The sequence below is a fragment of the Trichechus manatus genome, unplaced genomic scaffold (genome assembly GCF_000243295.1).
Source record: "Trichechus manatus latirostris isolate Lorelei unplaced genomic scaffold, TriManLat1.0 scaffold00026, whole genome shotgun sequence".
Taxonomy (NCBI): domain Eukaryota; kingdom Metazoa; phylum Chordata; class Mammalia; order Sirenia; family Trichechidae; genus Trichechus; species Trichechus manatus.
The window spans coordinates 22,612,333-22,634,733 of NW_004443962.1; the positions used below are offsets into that span (position 1 = coordinate 22,612,333).

At 37.9% G+C, this 22,401-nt stretch overlaps 1 protein-coding gene across 2 annotated transcripts in view; it reads right to left on the minus strand.

The window, feature by feature from the left end:
- The window catches only part of PHLDB2 (pleckstrin homology like domain family B member 2), a 173,454-nt gene that overhangs the window by 46,414 nt on the left and 104,639 nt on the right, over window positions 1-22,401 (minus strand). For both annotated transcript variants that reach the window (XM_012554759.1, XM_004373693.3), the window contains exons 7-12: window positions 19,171-19,326; window positions 17,882-17,992; window positions 13,723-13,812; window positions 8,515-8,658; window positions 4,638-4,778; window positions 3,165-3,264 (exon numbers count right to left, since the gene is read on the minus strand). In XM_012554759.1, coding sequence (XP_012410213.1) covers window positions 3,165-3,264; window positions 4,638-4,778; window positions 8,515-8,658; window positions 13,723-13,812; window positions 17,882-17,992; window positions 19,171-19,326 — 742 coding nt within the window. The remainder of the gene's footprint in view (window positions 1-3,164; window positions 3,265-4,637; window positions 4,779-8,514; window positions 8,659-13,722; window positions 13,813-17,881; window positions 17,993-19,170; window positions 19,327-22,401) is intronic.

The window sequence follows — 22,401 nt, forward strand, 5'->3', positions numbered from 1 at the left end:
TAGCAGCAAAAAAAATAGTTTATTTAATTAAGTTAACTGTGTAAGTAAAAAAAAAAAAAAAAAAAGATAAGGTATACTAAATGCAAATTAATGAAAACGTGCTAGGTCCAATTTTGTTTAAACCATGGGATTTTACTCACATTTTTTATTTCAGTGAAGCCAGCAAATGCTACTGAAATAATTCTAAATGAAATTATGACTCATCCCTTCTGGTCCTTGTGGGCCACCTGTATGGGCTTAGTAGAAAATCCTGCCAATTTTAGTCAGCCATGGCTCTAAACACCACAGTCCCCAACTTTCTCCTGAGTTGGGGTGGGAGGCTGCCTCACTCTCAACATATCTGTTTGGATCAACACACACATGATGTTTCTCTGGTTCCTCAGAACACGTCTCATGAGCACCACACGAAACTCTTTAGGAGGGGTACTACTTCAGAGCTGCGTGAGGGAAAGACTGAAGACGCAGTCTTTTATAAAAGTCACGTCAGTGAAGAACAAGAACACAAACATTAGATCAAAGACAGCAGATTTTGCTGAGGGTATGTTCTAATGTGACCTAAAGGAACTGGCTCAGTTTTCCTCTCTGAACCTAGCATGGGATTCCCATTATTTCAGGGGAAAAGAGAGATCAGAATAATGGAGATCAAATATTTCTTCAGTTTCACCATATTCTCAGAAGAGTCCTCTGACACAGTAATGGCAACAGCTCTTGATTTTTAAGAAACTACCTTCAACATTGGTTGCTGTCATCATTGCCATCGAGTCAATTTCAACTCACAGTGATCCTACAGGACAGAGCAGAACTGTCCCACAAAGTAGAACTGTCCCACAGGCTGTTCCAAGGCTATAAATCTTTTACGGAAGCCAACTGCCACATTTTCGATAGTGTGTAATAATCTGAGCTCATACTCCATTTCCCAAGTGTCTGAGCTTTCCTTAAACCACCGTTACGCACAAAGCACATGAATATGCTGAACAGCCTTTGTTGATGTAGTAAACAATCCAAGCTTTGATGTCTTTAGCCGGTGGCAAAAATACACTTAAAAAGTCTATTAATATTAAAGAAAAATGTTTCATCTAAAAATAGACTTGACCCACAAGTGAACAGTGATAAATAAGAGCCAAAATATAGACTCATTTCTTCTCATTATTTATACATCATAAAAGCAGAGATATTTTTATATCTCCATGGCAGTGGGTTTAGTTTACACATTTTAAATCTCTCTTATAAATACTACAGTTTCTATTTAACTCTCAAATTACTTTTACTAATTATTTTAAAACCTCATTTCAGTGATGTGTGTGTGTATTTATATATATATACATATATATACAAAAAAAAAAAAAAAAACCAAACCCATTGCTGTCAAGTCAATTCCAACTCACAGTGACGCTAACAGGACAGAGTAGAACTGCCCCATAGGGTTTCCAAGGAGCAGCTGGTGGATTTGAACTGCCAACATTTTGGAGCTCTTAACCATTGCATCACCAGGGCTCTCTCTCTCTCCATATATATATATATACATATATATACATATACACACACACACATTATTACATATACATATTCTTATTGTTAGCTGCCACTGAGTCGGCTCCCAACTCACGGAGACCCCATGTATTATGGAGTAAAACTGTTCCATAGGGTTTTCTTAGCTGTAATCTTTACAGAAGCATATATACAAAAAATTATATATATACAAAAATGGAGCTCTGGTTGCTTAGTGGTTAAGCACTTGGCTGCTAACCAGAGAGTAGGCAATTAGAACCCACAAGCCAATCCACAGGTGAAAGATGTAACAGTCTGCTCTTGTAAAGGTTATAGCCTTGGGAACCCTATGGGCAGTTCTACTCTTTCCTGTAGGGTCGCTATGAGTTGGAATCAACCTGATGGCACACAACAACAATATATACAAAACTATGTATATGTATACACAAACACACACACACACACACAATGGGAAACCAGTGATTACCCCCTGGCACCATTAGCAGAGAGGCTGAGCAGTAAGAATTGAATTCCAGTGTGCCTGGAGAGGGAAGAGTTTCAATTCCAACAGTGTATGAATGTATTTGGATGCTAAGAGTCCCGTTACATCCCGGGTGTACCTCCATCACTGCATTAAGCACATTTTATTGAAATCACCTGTTTACGTGTCTTTCTTCCTTACTAGACTATAAGCATTTCAAGGGCAAGGATCATGATATTCATTTGCATTCTGGCAATTAGCACCATGACTGCTCAAAAGTTAGGGCCAATATACATTATTGAACTAAACTACTGTGTTAACACAATAAATCTAACCCTCCCAAGGGAGGAAGACAGTTTACCTCTATAAATTACTGCAGTATAGTAATTTCTTCTAGCCCCAAAAGACTATCTTAGAACTCCATTATAACTGCTATGTATTATTAAAAAGAAATAAAATATGCTAAGAGTCAAAGTCTACCCGAACCTAACAACCACATAGTACAAAAGCTCAAATCCACAATGAAGGGCCTAAGTGAATTCTGAGACACCAGGGTTCTATTTACTGAGGGAGCTCAATGACTCTTTACCACATGGATTAACATAGTGAAGGCCTGCATGTTGCTATGATGATGAACAGGTTTCAATGGACTGAGACGGACTAAGAGGAAAGGGCTGGTGATCTACTTCCAAAAATCAGCCAATGAAAACCCTATGGATCACAACAGTCCTATCCCTTTGTGCATGGGGTCGCCATGAGTTGGGGTTGACTCTACAGCAGCTAACAATAACAACGAAGTGGCTTACCCACGAACCAAGGGAGCAATCTTAGGCCTGGTAATCTCTCTGGATCTCAGTAGTTTTTCTTTCTACCAATCAAATGGGAAAGTAAGTAATTCTCTAGGTTCTTTCTGGTTTGAAAGTTCTGTTGAATTTATAATGTACAACGGGTGTGTTTTAAATGCACCAACTCTATGCATATATAGCAAAGTTACCTTAGTACACTAATAAGGCTCTCTCTCAGTCTCTGTCTCTCTCTCTCTCCCCCCTTCCCCAAAGGAGACACAGTAAGAGTAGAATTTAGGACTTTGGTTGATCCCCTCTGTAACCATCCCCAACCCTGCCCCCACTCTCTCTCCATGACAAATTCAAATGCTTAACAAAAGACCATGACATGTGATTTAAAAGGTACGTACCTCTGAGCATCCTCCGAGACTCAGAGTCTTTGGTCACAGTGGCCAGCGAGTGAGGGAGCACACTACCACAGCTGTTGCTCTGTCCCAGGGGCAGATGAGCCTGTGAGAACCGGGAGAGAACACTTTAGGCACACTGCAGGCCAAATGGTCCTTCATCAAGCAGCCACGTCCCTGGGTCCACTGCTCCTGTCTAAGTGTAGAGAGCACAGAAGGCAGGTATTTCTGTCCCATTTTGTTGATGCTCAATGGTGAAGGCCAGTCGCTGGGTCTCCCTAAGAGGTTCATACAGTCTATACATCACAGCAGTTCTGCCAGTGGCAGCAATTCCAAAAGTGAAGAAAGTCAGGCAGAACACTATCTAACATCACATCAGTGAACGACTGAATATTCGTCATGCAGGAGGAGCAGAGGGCAGATGCAGGGAGAAGAATCAATGCACATCATACACAAGAACAGGAAAGAGCCACACTTGTCATGAATGCACCAATTACCATCTACCCCCATTTATCTGTTGTTGTTGTTGTTAGGTGCCCTGGAGTCGGTTCCGACTCACAGCAACCCTGTGTACAACAGAATGAAACACTGCCCAGTCCCGCACCGTCCTCACCATCTTTGCTGTGCTTGAACCCACTGTTGCAGCCAATGTGTCAGTTTATCTCACTGAGGGTCTTCCTCTTTTTCGCTGACCCTCTACTTTACCAACATGCTGTCCCATTTATCTAGTAAGCTAAAAATTGGAGAAACCCATTAACTATCCCAGTGGCTTTAGCACTCTTATAAAGAGCCAAATTCTTTATGTAAATAACAATTTAATTGAAATACCAATTTATAAAAAAAAAGATTACAAAACAGTTACTCTGATAAAAAGCAGATGAAAGGCCAGGTCTAGTTACAGCCTTCTTACCTCCTCTCTCTTCCTGCAGTGGCCCCTTGGACACGTCACCACAACATGAGTGAGCACACGGCTCAGGCACCAGCCCGTGTAGGGCCACATTCCAATCTACCACTTCCCAACTGAAAGCACTCAGGCTAGTTGCTCACCTTCGCTGCGCTTCAGTTTATCCACACATACAATGGGGTAATAGTATCTGTACTGCATAGTGTTGCTGGTTGTAAAATGTGTCAGGTACATAGACATGACTCAACAAATATTTGTTGCTGCTATTCCTGGATCCTATGTGATTTCCAGATCTGGGATGCAGACATGGGAGTCTGACGTGTGTGTGAATGTCATCGACCATCTGTGTCGTGGCGGTAGAAAAAACCTGGACCAAGTTATTTGGCCCCAGAGTGTACAATTGCAAATGTCCTCTGAATAGGATAGAAAATGCAATTTAGCTCTGACTTCTTCCCGGCAGGCAAATATGATCTACTATGTAGCATGTTCCCATCTTAAGGGCCTCTGCACATCAGTCAACATAACGACAAGGAGACTCAGTGACTGTGGAGCCCGTGGTTCTTCCCACGTCCTACCTGTGGGGCGGTGCTTCTCCCCATAGTAGCACTGCTGAAATGTGTCGATATGGAAGGTGTGGTTTTCTTTCGAGGCAAAGTGTCACTCAGATAGAGGCCTTCTTTATGCTGTTTTTTTCTTTCTTCCAGACTTCTAAAGTGCTTTAAATGCAAATGTAAAGCAAAATAGCAAACTTGACTAATTGAAAGAGATCACTTATGAAATTAAGACTATGCAATTACAAAGAAGTTTTGGAATTTTTACACACAGAATTTTTCATTATTATTAAACTTATATTTGTGTTCACTAACAGACTTGGGATAGCACTTGATAAGACACATAGAGACTGGAAGAATTTATTACTAACCTAGCAAATTAAAAAAAAAAAAAATCTGCCTTTTAGTTTCATAGTGCCTGCTGCCTTGGGGCTTCAGGACAACTTACAGATCATGATGATGGTTACCATGTGGAAGGCAGACAGTCAGCGGACAAAGCAAGTAAGCAGTTTCTCCCCTTGTCTGTCTGGACAGTTCTGTGCAATGACACAGACCCCAGCGTGAGGAGAGCAAGAACAAGAAACGGAGAAGGAAAAAGACAGAGAGGAAGCAAGTAAACAAGGAAGCTGTTTTAAGGTTGTAATAAGATTTCTGTCATGTAAACACACTCAAATCCACAGGGTTCCTATGGAAGACATCTTCCTAGGTTATTCATTTATTTAAACAGATCTTGGCTAAGGAGCTCCTATAGTAATCCTTCACATTTACAAATCCACCTGTGGAATATTCTATTTTTTCAGATTCCTGAGATAAGATTCTGTCTACTTAAATTTATCCAAAATTTTCTAGGCTTCACCCCACCCGCAAGAGGAAAACCCCAGTCTTCGTGGTAAGGTGATTTCCTAATTAAAAGTTCTTCAGGTTTGATCATTTTTATACCAAGTTTAGGCTTCTGAAATACATTTAAAAAAATAAATGCAAATGTGAGTTAGCAAATTTATGAACAAGCTTCCAACTTGCCTGTCATGAGAAAATCTGCATTCTAACTTTATGATTATCTAGTCATGCTAGGTAACATTTATTAATATTTATGCTAACATAATATTAATTAATAAATAGTGCAAACATTAACAATATGTATTAACATTAGTAATTGCTTACTATGTGCCAGGTATGATATTAATTGCTTTATATACATTATTTTATTCAATTCTCATAATAATCCTGTGATTATTATTATCCTTATTTTACATATGAAGAATCTGGGGTGCAGGGTGGTTAAACAAGTTTGCCCTAGGTCATGCAGCTAGAAAGTGGCAGAGCTGTAATTTAAGCCCAGGGAGTTCACTCTATGATAACAGCATCAGAACTCTTCAACTTCGCTCTCATTATGACCAAATGTCACAAATTCCAGAATTCAAAACTTCCTAGTTTTCCATAATAGGTAGCTTAATACAACAGGAAAGAAATCCCATTGAAAACATAGGTTAACTAATATTGGGGGTGGGGGGGACAGGCAGATTTGAAAACTGTTTTGTTACTAGAGATGTCTTTTACCCTAAATGCAGCTGTTAGAGAGATAAATATAACATCAAAATTGAAGATGTTTAGTTTTTTCATTCTCCTTGTCACTCCTTTGTACATATCACGTATTTGACCCACTTTTCACCAATTCCCTTTTTAATTCACCACAGGCAGTAGTAACCTTGAAGTTGTGGGGGGACAGAGTCTCTGTAACAGAAGGTGACAGATAACAAACGTTGCTGTCAGTTACCCTTAAGGGCTGGGTTGAGCTCATTTTGAGATCTAGTGACCATGTTTCCTCAGGATTTTCTGGGACCGTAATCAAATTCCTATAGGAACCGAAAGGGAGTGCCGAAAGACATTTTTTTGAATACTCAATCATTAATATGCATTGAGTGTACTAAAAGGAGGGTAACATTCAGAATAACAAGTTACTTATTTAAGAAGCTGGTCAATAAAAACTGTTCTCGAAAACATCATGCTAAGTGAAATGAGTCAGACACAAATGGACAAATATTGTAGGATCCCACTTAAAAGAAATATCTAGAATAGGCAAATGTATAGAGACTCAAGTTTCTTAGTGGTTGCCAGGGGTGGGTAGGAGGGAAAAATGAGGGAGCACTGCTTAAGGATGCTGGGTTTCTGTTAAGGGTGAGGGAAATGTGTGGAAATGGATAGCGATGATGGTTGCACAATATGGTGAATGTAATTAAGGTCACTGAATTATACACGTATAAATTATACACGTAAAAATAGTTGAAACGGTAAATGTCTTGTTATGTGTATTTTACCACAATAAAACAATAATAATTAAAAATAACAACAACTATTGTTCTGTGGACCAAATGTGCTACTTGTAATTTAACCTTGGACAAGCTAGTTAACTGTACTGAGCCTCAGTTCCCCAAATGTCAATGTGGAGATAATTCTTATCTCACGAGATTGTTCTAAGGACAAAATGAGATATTTGTAAAATGTTTAGCAAATTCTGACACATATTAAGGGAATGATGTCTAAGAAGCTAATACTTCTATTTTGTATTGACAAAGCAACTTCTTATACCATGGATTTTATAAACATTATTTTAAAAAACACCTGGGATAATGTGAACTATTTTGGTTGCATGGGAACTGGAGCCTGAGAACGTGAAACTCGCTGAAGCACACAAAAAGCAGGGAGAGGACAATCAAGGCCTCAAAACTTTACAGCAATCCCAACATCCTTAGAGGAGCCCTGTGGCACAGTGGTTAAGAGCTCGGCTGCTAACCGAAAAGTTGGCAGTTCAAATCCACCAGCCACTCCTTGGAAACCCTGTGGGGCAGTTCTACTCTGTCCTGTAGGGTCGCTATAAGTCAGAACCAACTTGACAGCAACGGTTTCACTTTGTTTTGGAACATTCTTAAAATATACTAAGTGTCAAAAAAAAAAAAAAAAAGCACAAAGGAGTATGCAACTTGCCTTTTAATAAAAAACACCTTTGTGTTTGAAGAAAAGACTCCACATAAGTAACTTTGTTGTCAAGGTAAAATTCCCCAACTCTAAACACCAGTTCCTGATTACCTGCTGCTCCTGCTGCTGCTGCCTTCTGTGTTTCTTAGCTGGCAGAAGAGGAGGTGTATCATTTAAAGGAAAAGGATCGAGAGATGCAGCCATGACTTCAGGCCAAGGGACTGATGGAGGCTGAGTGATAGGATGAGGAGAAAGGGTGGAAGGACACATAAACCCAGAACAGACAGGTGATCTCTGCCTCATAGGAGAAAGAAAAAGAAGAGATGTGTCCATATGAAACAAAAGAATAAAACCAACAAAGAAATGGAAGCAATAATCTGATTGTTCTGTTTAGCCATATTTTTATCAAGAAGTCACAAATGATGGGAAGTGTCTTTTAATTCAGCCTCTTGTTAAAATCCCACACTTCATGTAACCTGTACTGTAGAAAATACTTTAATTACTATTGCTTGCCATGTGTTAATATGTTTTAAAAAAGCACAACATTAAAAGAAAAATCCACACTGCAAAGCAAAACAGACGACAAAATCAAACTGGAAAGATGATTCAAATCAACAATTTTAGAAAGGCTTTTCACGACTCTCAGATATCTTAGGTTGGGTTAGAGTGCTTAGGTATTGGATTTATTTCTTTGGACTTACATCTCCTAGTGCTCTCAGTTTCATCTCCACTCTTTACCATACATGTCATGGTTCCTAGGACTTTAATAGGCGCAGCAGTGTTTCCAGATTGGTATGTTTTATAAACTCCATCGCTCTGCCCTCTGCTCAAACAGACGTATATTTCTCACACGTGCCTTCAGCTCACCATCGGTTAATTTTTGACATGAGGAAAAGCAGTGAATGAATGAAATGTCATGCCAACACACCTCTGTATTCTGTGGCTGGCTCACCAGCACAGCTGTGGCAGACTCAGTGGCAACAGCATCAGCATCAGCAGGGAACTGAGTGGAAGGGGACAGATTCGTGGAATTGCAACATGGCTCATTAATTTCATTTACACTGATATAGCCCTAAAAGGAGGAATTCAGAAGTTAGACACAAAGAAAGCAAAAGCTGAGGCATGCGAGAGTATTAATGTTCCCAGTACAATGGAGTTAGCTTAGAGCAGCATAGCCAGATATCTGTGATATTATCAAATGTTTCATTAAAGGGCAATCAGGGATTACAATGGATTTAAAGTGCGTAATCTTGAAAAGTGGCATTCCAAACATTACAAATATTTTTTTTTTATGAAATCACTATGACTACATTATAAATAACCCAACGCCTTCCATTTTAAAATACCCAGTGGTATCAGTATTCATTCTGTTTACTGAATGAGCTTATCATTACACACACATTTAACATAATCACACAAAATCTGAGATGTAACATTCAAACATAATCACTCACTCCTTGATACAAGAGCCTTTTCCACCAATCCTCATTCATAGATTTTTCTCTTTTTCTGTTTTTTGACAAATTAGAGTACGAGAGGAAGTGGGCCAAGGTGTACTGGATCTTTCACTAAAATGACATTTATACAACAGAAATTTCTTTGTGATGGAATCTAGTTTTCGAGCATCTCAACCAAATGAGGATACAAAGGACACAGCTTTCTCAATCAGGTGAGCTTTTCTAGAAAAATAAACACACACATATACACACACCCCGAAGGGAGGGTAGCAACTACAGGGTGTTTCAATCAAAAGTTCAGAGCAGCTTCCGCAACCCCACCTCCAACCCCAGAGAATTTCCAGGAACTTTTAAGTTCGGTGCTTCAGTTTTGGCTTCAGCTTAGAGAAAACACCCATAAATCAAAGCTATCCAGATCAAAACTCCTGAATTCATACTTGCGGGAAAGGCACTTTTAAATTTTCATGGAAAGTAACTATACAGACAAATTTTGATTTTCATCAAAATTTTCATCAAAAATAAAAAAAAATAAAAGGTTTAAAGTAATATCGCCCTTTTAAAAGTTAAACTGAGTTAAGTTTGACATTTAGCTTCTTATGCCAGCCCATCAATCCTTTCAAAAGTGGCTCCGGGAAAGGCAAGAATTCTGGGCTAGAAATCAAGGTTTTTACTGAGACTTATAATTATGACAAAATAAAGAAAGCTAGAGTTGACTTTATAAACTGGAAGCATCAAAATGCTCCTAAATATAATCCTGCATTCCCAAAAGGGCAATAGATATCATGTAAAGCTTTATAAGGCTAAACTGAAAAAGGAAGTTGTCAACTGGGTTGTCAGATTTGATTTTATTTATGATAATGAGTTAGGATGAAAAGGAACAACTTTGTGCTATTCTTTTGCACAATCGATAGGAGAATGTTTTCAGTAAAACCAAAGTTTGACTCCTTATATGGATCATAGACCATATACAGACCATAGACTAATTAATTGCTTCAAAAATGTGTACTGTTTGTCAGAAGTAGGAGTTGTTTAAGAGTTAGGACATAAATGCATCACTCCTTAATGAAAAGAGAGAGAAAAAAACAAAGAAAGAAAGAGTCATGGAAACATCCTGGGCATCTTGTAAGTGAAGTCTGCATGGTACAGGAAAGAGAACACATAGCTACCCAACAAACATGAGAACTGCAGGCACACAAAAATAGCAAAAAAAAAAATTAAATGTGCTTTTGACCCCAAGAAGTCTGCATAGGAAAAGGACCATGGAGAAATAGAATAGCAAAGATTTTATTCTTCCACTAGGAAATGAAAGACCAACACCATCCAGCTCGTCTGTATGCCACATGCCCTCCACAATCAGTGTGCCCAGAGCTGAATTTCAAACCTTCCCTCTTAAACCTACTCCTTCCCAATCTTCCCTACCTCAGGAGAAGGCACTCACCATCCATCCCATTATTCCAACTGAAACAATGGTATCATCCTGACTCCTCCCCTTACTGCATCCCCATACCCTATCTTTCAGCAAGATCTGTCAACTCTAACCCCAAATCTAATCTTGTTAATTTTCTCCATCTCTCAATCACTGCTCTAATCCAAGCCACCAGCATCTCCAGCATGCACTGTTGCAGCAACTTCATACTGGTTTCCCTGAATTTTCTCTTACTCCTTTTAATCCAGGATCCACAGAGCTGCCAGGGTAATCTTTAAAAAATGCACATCAAATAATGTCACTTCTCTACTTAAAACCACCTACTGACTTCCCATGGTACATAAAATAAACCGTCTTTCTGTAACCTGACTCACAAAACCTGGCGCCTACCCACCTCACAGACATTACCTTATGCCAGTGTCTCATACTCACTACACTCCATTCACAACCATCCTTTTTTCATTGAGCCTGCCAGTTCTCTGTTCCTGAAATGCCTTGATCCAAGTATCTATCTCTTCCTCACAACAATTATATGACTTAGGCCCCATTGTTATCATCCCCATTTTACAAGTAACGAAACAGACACAAAACGGCTAAATAACCACCCCAAGGTCACAGACCAGGGCTTCAGACTCAGGAAGTCTGGCTCTTAGTTGTTATAATAAGCTGCCTCTCAGTACGTAAGTTCCTATAGAACAGGACCTTTCCTACCTTGTTCAGGTGTGCATCTCCTGTGTATACGTGCCGAGATGCAAGCCTGTCACATAGTAGGCACTTCACAAATATGTGTAGAATACCATCTTATTCAATCTCTTTAGCTCCCAGATGAGGAAAGGGATGCAGGGAGGTCACGGGGAAGGGTCACAGAGAATGCAAAAGGAAAGCTGGATCCCACAATCCTGTTATGGACTGAATTGTGTCGCTCAAAAAGTTATGTTGAAATCCTAACCCCTGTACCTGTAAATCTAGGAGCCCTGGTGGCACAGTGGTTAAGCACTCAGCTCTGCTAACCAAAAGGTCAGCAGTTCAAGCCCACCAGCCACTGTGCAGGAGAAAGATGTGGCAGTCTGCTTCCATAAAGATTACGGCCTTAGAAACCCTGTGAGGCAGTTCTACTCTGTTCGATAGGGTTGCTATGAGTCGGAACAGACCCGATGCAACGGGTTTGGTTTTTGGTTTTGTTTGGTACCCGTAAATATGAGCCTGTTTGGAAACAGGGCTTTTCTCTTGTTATGTTACTGAGGTCATAATGGAGTAGGATGAGTCCTAAACCTAGCCCCTCTGGATAGTGTTTCATAAAAACAGACACAAACAACACACCACAATAAGACACATCTCAACTGCTGCTCTCCCCTGGGCTCTTTCCCAAGGTACTACTTAGCATCCTGCAGAACAATAATCAGAATCCAAAGCAAATTCTACCTGTATAAGCAGGACCCAACACAGGAGTTCAAATACATGAATCTACATCCTGGTTACCTAGGTTTTTTTTCCCCCATCAATAATTAAACTGTGGAGAGAGAAGCATAACTTGATAATAAACATTTCTCTCCTCTGTCCTCCACCGCCCCCACTGAAAGCAGTCACTCCAGCATCATAAATCATCCTGAGGCACCTGTACTCCTAGTTTGCCAGCAACTTCCACTCTTCCTGTTGAGCTAGATAAGAACCACAACCAGGGTGAACAGAAACTTCATAAGCTTTATTCCATTTAAGATCCAGTATAGAAAATTGTATTCTTTTAATAAGCTAATTATTTTATCCACTCCTAAGAGGTATGTGGGAGTAAGACGGGGCAAACTAAACTTCCAAATTATGTATTTTTCTAATTAAGTCCCACCTTAAAAATAAAATCAATTTTCCAATAAAACTGACTAGTGATATTAAATATTTTTACACAAATAAAATTCTTACATGGTAAATATAAAGAAGGTTAAAATTTTGCTCTAGAAAATTTTGTGGAATTGTTTTCATGTTATTTTACTTAATAACCCAAAATACTAAATGTGTAAATCTGTTATACAAATTATAACATATGTACTTTCTTTTTAAAACACATAAGTGGTTCAAAGATCAAAGTCACTCTCAACCTACTTAAAAGAATACTTATTTTAGTAAAATAATCAGAAAAATTGTCCTGTTTATGTTTTACATAAACTTTACTATGCAATAAGTAAGGGATTTTTTTAAAAAGGCAGTATTACTGTACTGTAAATGCTCTTCAAAAATGTGAATGGCAAGCATCTCCACAAAGGAACAGAAATCAAGAAACGTTTGCTGTTATGGAAAAGGGTCTTAGAGATTTTTGAATAATGGAGAGAAATATGAAACTGAACGACCTATAAAGCTTTTATAAAAAATATTTCACAAAATGCTTCCAAGGTACCCACCCAATAGTCATATCGATGAGTCAGAATTGACTTGCTGGCAACTGTTATTATTATCATGAGCATTTTATTTCACATACCTCCACAAAATGTATTTTCTATATAGGAATTTCTAGCTCTGCGGTCCTATTTAAAGCAGTTTATCCATGAAAGCAGTTTTATTATACAAATTTTTATGCAGAAGCAAGCTTTTTCCTTAGCTTTTTAGAAAACATTAAATCTAAAGAAAACTATTTTATTTCTCAGTCAGGATTATAATTTCCCAAACCAGAGTTAAAATACTGGTATAAAACCAGTGTACCAGTGTAGCTCATGAAGAAAACATTTGGGAAAGAGTGGTGATAGGGACTGGAAAGAGCAGAATATTTGGGATAAAGAATGTGTACAGCTTAATGTAAACAGAAATTTAGAAAAAAAATAGAAATAACACTGATTTTTAAAAGAGAGAGAAAGAGAAAAGAAATCAGACTATTTCCTCAAATGTCTGGGGTATTTTCATGTTCTGTAAGACTTAAGGGAACGAAAAGTAAAATAAGCAAGGGGAGAAGGAGAAAGAAGACTGGGAGAAGGAAAGAGGAGAATTTAAGACTATTCTGGGTCTGGATCTTAAAATTTTGAAACTCTAAGTTAACCCACAATGTGACTGCCAAGGAAAGTAGATAGACACACACACATGCACGCACAATGTTCGTCTTCATTAGACATAAAGATAATGCCTGAAACATACAAAGTACATATAATGAAAGACGGGAAAGCCATAAAAGCACTAAGTGCTTTCATAAGTCAGTTAATGTTTTTACTATTCAGTTAATCACATAAACCTAAAGTATATCTCCTGATTTATAAGGTGACATTTATAAGCTTACCTCTTTAAGACTATTGGTGCTGACAGGAAACCCTTTCCCCCCTGAGAGGCTGGAGTATTTCTTTTCCAAATTACAAAGATTCTCCTTTTCCTGCAGGAACACAACATCTATTAAGGTGACAGTCAGCCTTGGACACAACTGAGAAACCCAGTGACTTTGAAACAGAAACAAACATCAGAATCCCATACCCTTCAGCCATTTCTATCTCCTCTCCACATACATAGTCAAAACTTCAAATTATACAACCAAGAACTCATCTGCTAGCTGATAGGATGCATGGGTTCCTTTCAAACAAATTTACTTTTCATTCAAGAGAAATTTATAGAGTAACAGTATGTTTAAAAAAAAAAAAAGGCAAGAGTAGGCCACTTTGGTTGAATCAAGAATGGAAGGAGGAGCCCTCAGATTCCCTCACAACCCTTGTCTTTGGCATATTTTCTAAAGTCAATTTTTTCTACCTCTTCTAAGTAGCACATAATCATATGCCTTCTAGTGATATATCATAATCTAGTGATATATTTTCTTCTGGAAAAATGGCCAGTAAGTCACATGAAAAAAATACTCAACATCATTACCAACTAAAATGACTAAAGTTAAAAAGTGAAAATTCCAAATGTTGACAGGATATGGAGCAATTGGAACTTTCATACATTGCTAAAGAGAGTGTAAAATGGTGCAACCACTTCAGAAACTGTTTGATGGTTTTATTTTTAAAACATTAACCATATACTCATCCTATGACCCAGTAACTCCACTAGTAAATATTTACACACTAGAAATGAAAACATGTCTTCATAAAAACTTGCACAAGACCATTTAAAGCAGTTTTACTAAAAATAGCCAAAAAACTAGCAACAACCTAAATGTCTATCAACAAGAGAATAGGTCAAAAAAAATTGTGGTATGTTTATGTAATACAATAACTACTCAAGAATAAAAAGGAGCGAACTACCTACTGATACATGCAATATCATGGATGTATTTAAAAAACACTATGCTGAATGAAAGAACTTAGGCACAAATGAGTGCATATTATATAATACCATTTATGTGAAGTTCAAGACAGGCAAAACTAGTGCAAGGCCACAGTGCTTGCTTATGGGGTGGGGATTGACTGGAAAGGATCATGAGAAAACTTTCTCAGAAATGCTCTTTTATGTTTCTATGGAAGAATCAGATTGTATACTTAAGATCTGTGCATTTTACTTTATGAAATAAAATATCCAGCCCAAAAATATTTTTTTCCAAATGTTCCTTAACACTGGATTAATTTGTATTTCCCAGAAGACTAATAATGTTGAGTATTTTTTCATGAGACTTATTGGCTGTCTTAGCTATCATAACAGAAATAACACAAGTGGATGGCTTTAACAAACAGCAATTTATTCTCTCATAGTCTAGGAGGCTAGAAGTCCAAATTCAGGGCACCAGCTCCCAGGGAAGGCTTTCTCTCTGTCGGGAGAAGGTCTTTGTCATCACTCTTTCCCTGATCTAGTTGCTTCTCAACACAGGGACTCCAGGTCCAAAGGGCAAGTTCTGCTCCTGGCACTTCTTTCATGGTGGTAGGAGGTCACTCTCCTCTCTGCTCACTTCTCTCTTTTATATCTCAAAAGAGATAACTCAAGATACAACCTAATCCTGTCGATTGAGTCCTGCCTCATTAGCATCATAAAGGTTAGGATAAAAAACACAGAGGATAATCGTATCAAATCACAAAATGGAAGACAACCACAGAATACTGGGAATTAGGGCCTAGCCAAGCTGACACACATTTTGGGGTAGGGGGGAACAATTCAATCCATAACATTGGCCATTCATTCATCTTCTTTTGTGAAACGCCTATTCAATTTTTGTTTTTGTTACTGGGTGTTTATCTTATTAGTAGTGAATTTAAGGAGTTTTCTATATTTTCTGAATACAAGTCCTTTGTCATTTCCCCTTTAAAAAGTCTCTGCTTACCCCAAAGCCATGAAGATGTATTTGTACTCCTATGCTTTCATCTGGAAACTTTGTCAGTTTAGTTTTCACGTTTAGGCTTGTGATCTGTCTCAAAATTAACTTTTATGTATGGTGTCAGGATGGTGTTGAAGTTCTTTTTTTTTTTCATGTTTATCCACTTAATCCAGCACCATTTGTTGGAAAGATTTTTATTTCCTATTGAATTGTCTCGGAGACTTTATCAAAAATTAACATGGAAGTCTATTTCTGGACTCTGTTGAGTTCCATTGATCTATACATCTATTTGTATGTCAGCACCACACTGTCTTAATTACTACAGTTTTATATTAAACCTTGAAATTAAATGTATAAATTCTCCAAATTTATCTTCTCATTCAAAGTTATTTTAGCTATTCTAGGCCCTTTGCATTTTCATATAAGCTTTAGCATCAATTGTCAATTTCTCCGAGAAGAGTCTGTTTGGATTTTGATTGGGACTGAGATGTATCTATAGATCAGTTTGGGAAAATAAAAATCTTAATGAGTATCCTGTTGCTGTCGAGTCAATTCCGACTCATAGTGACCCTATAAGACAAAGTAGAACTGCATCATAGAGTTTCTAAGGAGGAGCTGTGGATTTGAACTGCCAACCTTTTGGTTAGCATCTGAGCTCTTAACCACTGCACCACCAGGGCTCCCTTAATAAGTATAGACCACAATTATTACTATAGAAATGTATTTCATATTTTTAATCAGGAAATGTTATATCTGTAATTGTGCTTACTCATTTAAAAAAATCTATCACTAAGGGAATTTTCTCCTTTGCTAAAATTTCAGAAACAACTTGAGTACTATATATCACATTATCTCATTTAAGCTGTGCTTCTGAATATTGAGTGCCAAGGGTAAAATGGCGGTGGGGAAAGTAACAGCATCAGAACTCATCGTCAGAGCAGAGGTGGAAAATACAACTCCACTCAGAGATTGCTAGGAGCTGAAGAAGCAGGAGAACAGCCATCAGATCTGTGTGGGTGCAGAGGCACCTCAGGTGGACTCCTAATTCCATGTGAGGGACAAATTTCCTCTGTCTTCCCAACTTAAAAATAGCTAAGAAGGGAATTCTCTGGCTATAATGTTTCTTCTAGGTGGGACCATGGAACAACCTCATCCTATAATCCATCATTCTGGATCTAAGACTCTTTCTCTTGCTCCCCATTCTGAGTCACATTTGGGCGTACATGCACGGCTCGGTGGTAAGACTGCCCATCAACTTCAATAGTTTGTCTTATCTCTGAGTCTTTTCCTTATCCCTAGATTAGGGCCCATGCTAGGAAGTTAGGCTACAGGTTGTAGTTTACTGTCTTTGGGCAAAGAGGAGTTCCTGAGTGGTGCAAATATCTACATAACACACTTTTAACATGTCCAATTGCTAACCAAAAGGTTGTCAGTTTGAGTCCACCCAGAAAAGCTTTGGGAAAAACAACAGGCAACCTACTTCTGAATGATCAGCCCCTGAAAACTCAATGGAGCACAGTTCTACTCTGACCATACATGAGGTAGCCATGAGTCAGCATCAACTTGAAGGCAACTGGTTGGGCATGTAGCCACTTCAGGTCCCAGGGCAGATGGGGACATAGTCTCTTTGTGAGGACAGACCTTGCCACCCCTCTAACCATAATACACGGGGTATCTACCTGTCCAGTTGAGTCAAGCTAAATTCAATGAAGCATTTTCCAGGAAGAAATGCGTAAGTAATAAGAGTTCAAAACACCAAAGCAGCTGAGCCAAAATATTTGACAGCAGTAAAACAAGCAGTTTTCCTTAAGCCTACTCAAAATTGTTGTCCAAATGCGTTTTACCTTTTGGAAGAAAACTATGATTTTCTAAAGGAGGAAAATAAGAAAAAGTATAGATTTTTCATAGTTTCGATTTTCACAACGTGGAAAAAAACATCATGAAGAAAATGTCTCTGCTTATTTTCTGAATTACAGTTAATCATTCACAGACCATCAGTTTATTAATGTGGAGGGTTAAATAAAAATGTATAGAAAAGACTTTCTTAAATTATAAAAGACATTCACTATTAAATAAAAAGGTACGTAAAAGTCTTTCTTACATGATAAAGACATTCATTACCAACAGGCATTTACTTTGAAGAAGGCAACTTTCCCCGGTAGAACCTACATTTTATTGCAAGCAGCGCTCACATGGAAACACTTACCCTTTGCAGCATCATTATTAAGTTATTCTTTTCTTTCACAAAATGATCTTGCTCCCGCTGAGCCTGCTGGACAATGTGATTTGCTTGTTTTTTCAATGCAGAAATTTTTTCCTGGACGAAAAAAGATTATCATAGATACATGTACATTAGACATTCAAAGATTTGCCAGTCTGTCCTGGAAAAGACAGACAAGGTATTTACAACTCGGATAACAGTGACCACATTTTAGCTGATGGTGGGTTTGAACCACCAACCTTCAGGTTAGTAGTCAAGTGCAAATCGTTTGTGCCACTTAGGGACTTTCAGCTGATTGTTCTTGTTGGTTGCTGTCTAGTCGTTTCTGATTCAGGGCAACCATAAAACCAAAAAAATAAAAATAAACCCACTGCCCTTGAGTTGATTCCAACTCATAGCGACCCTACAGGACACAGCAGAACTGCCCCACAGGCAAGGATTATTGCCCAGAGACTGTGAGGCTTTTTCTTCTACCTGCCAGGCTCAACATTTCTCTTTACTTAAGGCCAACACAGTTCAAGTGATTTAAAGTCTATTTTGAAGAACGTGGATGTAAACAGGAAATCTTGTTTTAGACTATAAATGAATTTTTGACATCGTCTTGGGAGACACCTCCTGGGAAAAAACAACAATGGAATTTCTTTTTTAAACTGAGAGTTAAGAAGTCACTTTTTCCTCCTCCTCCCTCAATTTCATCAGGTTAGTACAGAGCACTGGGTACGATTCTGAATTCTGGAGCAAGTGCTGAATTCTAGGCTGCGTATCTGGGTGCTGGGTGTTGGGGGGCTCAGTAATTGGTGTAGAATTCCATGAGCTACTTCTAATGGAAATAAGCCATCAGCCAGTTTTGATAACCCTGAGCAAGGAAAACAGAGGAAATCCCAAAATAGACTTTGTTCACAGAATTAGTCTGAATCTAGTTACTATGGTTGCAAAGGAAGTAATTTAAAACAAATGTCTATAAATTTCTGATTTTGTATGTCTTGGTTTCCACATAAAAGAAAAAACAGAATATTATTCATAAATGCATCTGTAACATTATGTAACAATGACTGTAAAGTCAATGTATCTAGTTTAGGGCACCATTTGCCATATATATGGCAGAATCCATAATCTGCTAAATACGGTATGTGATTAAACACGCAATACTCAGATACAAAGACATGTAGGCATACAGATGCAAGTTAAAGCTATATTAACTATCTTTATTGTCACATACAAGGAGTATATTTAAAAAATTTTTTTTAACATTTAATGACACCTGGCAAAATTACCTTTCTAGTAACTATGTTGCGTTGATACTCAGCCACTTCACGCAGGAGCTGTTGGGTCAGGTTCTCTTTTTCCTCATCCAGACGGCTCTCATGTTCAAGCTGCTGGAATTCTAGGTCTTCAAAGTGTTTGCTCTCAACATCCAACAAATCAGCATCCTTTGAGGAAAAGAGAATGAAAACAAGACACACCAGAATGGCTGCAGTCTTAACATGAAGGAGCAATTATTATTACTATTTTTTATAGTGCTTTAGGTGAAAGTTTACAGTTCAAGTTAGTTTCTCATACGAACATTTATACACACATTGTTATGTGACCCTAACTGCTCTCTCTATACTGTGACGGCGCATTCCTCCTTTCCACCCCTGATTTCCCATGTCCATTCAACTAGCTCCTGACCCTCTCTGCCTTCTCATCTCACCTCTGGACAGGAGCTGCCCATTTAGTCTCATGTATCTACTTGAACTAAGAAGCTCACTCTTCACAAGTATCATTTTATGTCTTATAGTCCAGTCTATTCTTTTTCTGAAGAGTTGGCTTTGGGAATGGTTTTAGTTCTGGGTTAACAGAGAGTCCAGGGGCCATGTCTTCTAGGGTTTCTCCAGTCTCAGTCAGACCATTGAAGTCTGGTCTTTTTATTAGAATTTGAGTTCTGCACCCCACTTTTCTCCTGTGCCATCAGGGACTCTCTGTTGTGTTCCCTGTCAGGGTGGTCACTGGTGGTAGCTGGGCACCATCTAGTTTGAAGAAGCAATTATTTAAAAGCAGACAGTTCAAAATATTTTTCCAATTACAACACTGACTAGAGTTAGAATATGATAATCCTCTCTTTTGGAGTTAAACTGTACAGCAGTAACTGCTAGAGTGGAAATGAAAGGAGGGGAACATTTATTTCACCTCTATGACTATAGGAATTCTTGTTTTAAATATATTAGGTGCCTTTAAAATGGATCATGAAATACTACAAGAATTCCATAAATGGCCTAAACATTATCTGCAGACCAAAGATGTGACAGTCTCGAGAGAAAACTATTTTGCACAAATTTTCAAATGAAACAAGACTTCAATACAGAGATTAAATTCAAGATTATACAGACTAGAGGTCTCTAAGAAGAATATATGCACCTTCAACGGCACACAACACAATCGAATGAGATGTGAGGAAAAATATTACACATTTTTTATATTTGAAAGTATACTAAAAAGTTTTTTCCTTTTCTTTTTCAATTTCTTGGTAAATGTTTTCTAATGTACATATATGTAGAGCAGTTTAAGTACATAATTATATATATATATAATATATATAAAATGATAAATATGTATATACAATGCATGCCCAAAGAGTTTTATTGACTGGCAATCAGGAACATTGGAGACTGTGATTCTTAAATTAGGCTTCTATAATCCCTTAAAAATGTTTACAAACCTTTGTCTATATGCATTTTACTGGAAAGAGTGGATACACAGTATTCATCAGTCACAAAGGATGATTTAAAAGGTTAAACATCACTACCCTGGGAATAATCTTGAGGACATGTAAGAAAAGTCAGAGATCATGAAAATCAGGTGGTCTAGGATAAGTATTCTCCGACCTGAGATGCTTAGGAATGAATCATCGCATTCATGCATCTGTATTTGTGCAGAGATGGGTATATGTTGTAAAATGGTTCTCCAATCTCCACTTTTAAACGTCCCTTGCTTTTTAGAAACTTTCACAGAACTATAAATGTGGCATGTGCAGAAGATTTTTTTTAAAATACAATTTATAAATACTCTGTGGCCCAAAGAAGAGGCAGCTGGACTATGCTGGCCAAAGATCCACATAGGTTAAATAGCCAGGAACTTTGTTTTCCAATCGAAACATCAGATAAAGTTGGATAAACCAATATAAGATAAACTAGCTCTGAGTCACTATTTAAATTCACTCTACCACCTGCGCACCCAGTTTTTATATAAATGATAAAGTTTTTTAATAGAATGGAATATATTTCTATCTTCTGGAATGAATTCTGGGAATGACTCATAGAAGGGCTATTAGCTACCATGTAATTACCACCAACACTACAGCAACAAGATTATTATGTCAACACAGACTGTGAATTTACAAAGGTTAAGAGCCAGGAAAACACAAGTTGAAAACATATTCAGTGTTTCCTAAGACTTCTTTACATTTTATTTGGCCACACAGAATGTGGTCTTGGTTTCAATTTTATTGACTGACATTCCAAGTTTATCTGTTAGTTCCACAATAACTTTTAAAAGAACTAATAAATTTGGACCAAGTCTAGTCACTACTTAAAGAATTAAGACATAACTCAAGTTTATGTCTTGACGCAAAATACCTTTAGTTTTGATCTGAAACAAAACAACAACTGATATATTTATTCATACAGGTATATATACTCAAGTTTTTAAAGGTATTTCAATTAAGCTTAATTTGTAAAGACTATCAAGATTAAAAAATAATAATAAGCCCCTTTTTCTTGCTTATAAAAATCTTCAGTCAAAATGGGAAGACGGTTAACAGCTCACACACTAGGCTAGTCAGTTCCTTAACACATCTCATTAACATGCAACAGGTGTTATCTCAACCCTGCATGAAGGCCACAGTCACTGATGTACTTCTAGTATATGTGTGAGCCACCGCATAAAAATAATAGCACACAGGCAGGAAAGTTGAAGATTAAAGCTACACTGAGCACTCAGATTTCACTGGTGTAATCATTTGATCAAGTTATCCAAACCATTAGAATGTGTGTAGGTAAGCTTACACTCTGAATGAAAAACTATTGCAGGTGGGGGGGTGGGGGTTTAAAGGCTTTTAGAGAAGAATAAGAATCCAGGGAGTGGAATGTAGGGGCTGGAGTAGTTTAATTGAGCACAGAATAATATATACAGGAAGTTCAGAGTCAAGTGTATGACTACTTGAATGTAAATTTTAACTAAATTTCATCACTAAAAGAACATTACAAATCTCAACTGCCTGGCAAGCTCACAGGTCAGTCATGAAAGGAAATAAAACAGCTGCACTAAAAAAAATTCAACGTATTTCCTTTTGTCTTTCCAGTAACTTTTACAAGAATTTATGAGGCAGAAGTTTCCTGCACATCTTCATGTTTTCTTTGCCTAGTGGGGAGACAGATGTTACATGGCCAAGAGAGACTGCAGTAATAACCCAGGACAGCTCAATGGCAACTCTGAAAGCAAATTTCAATGGGATGCTCTATAAAACC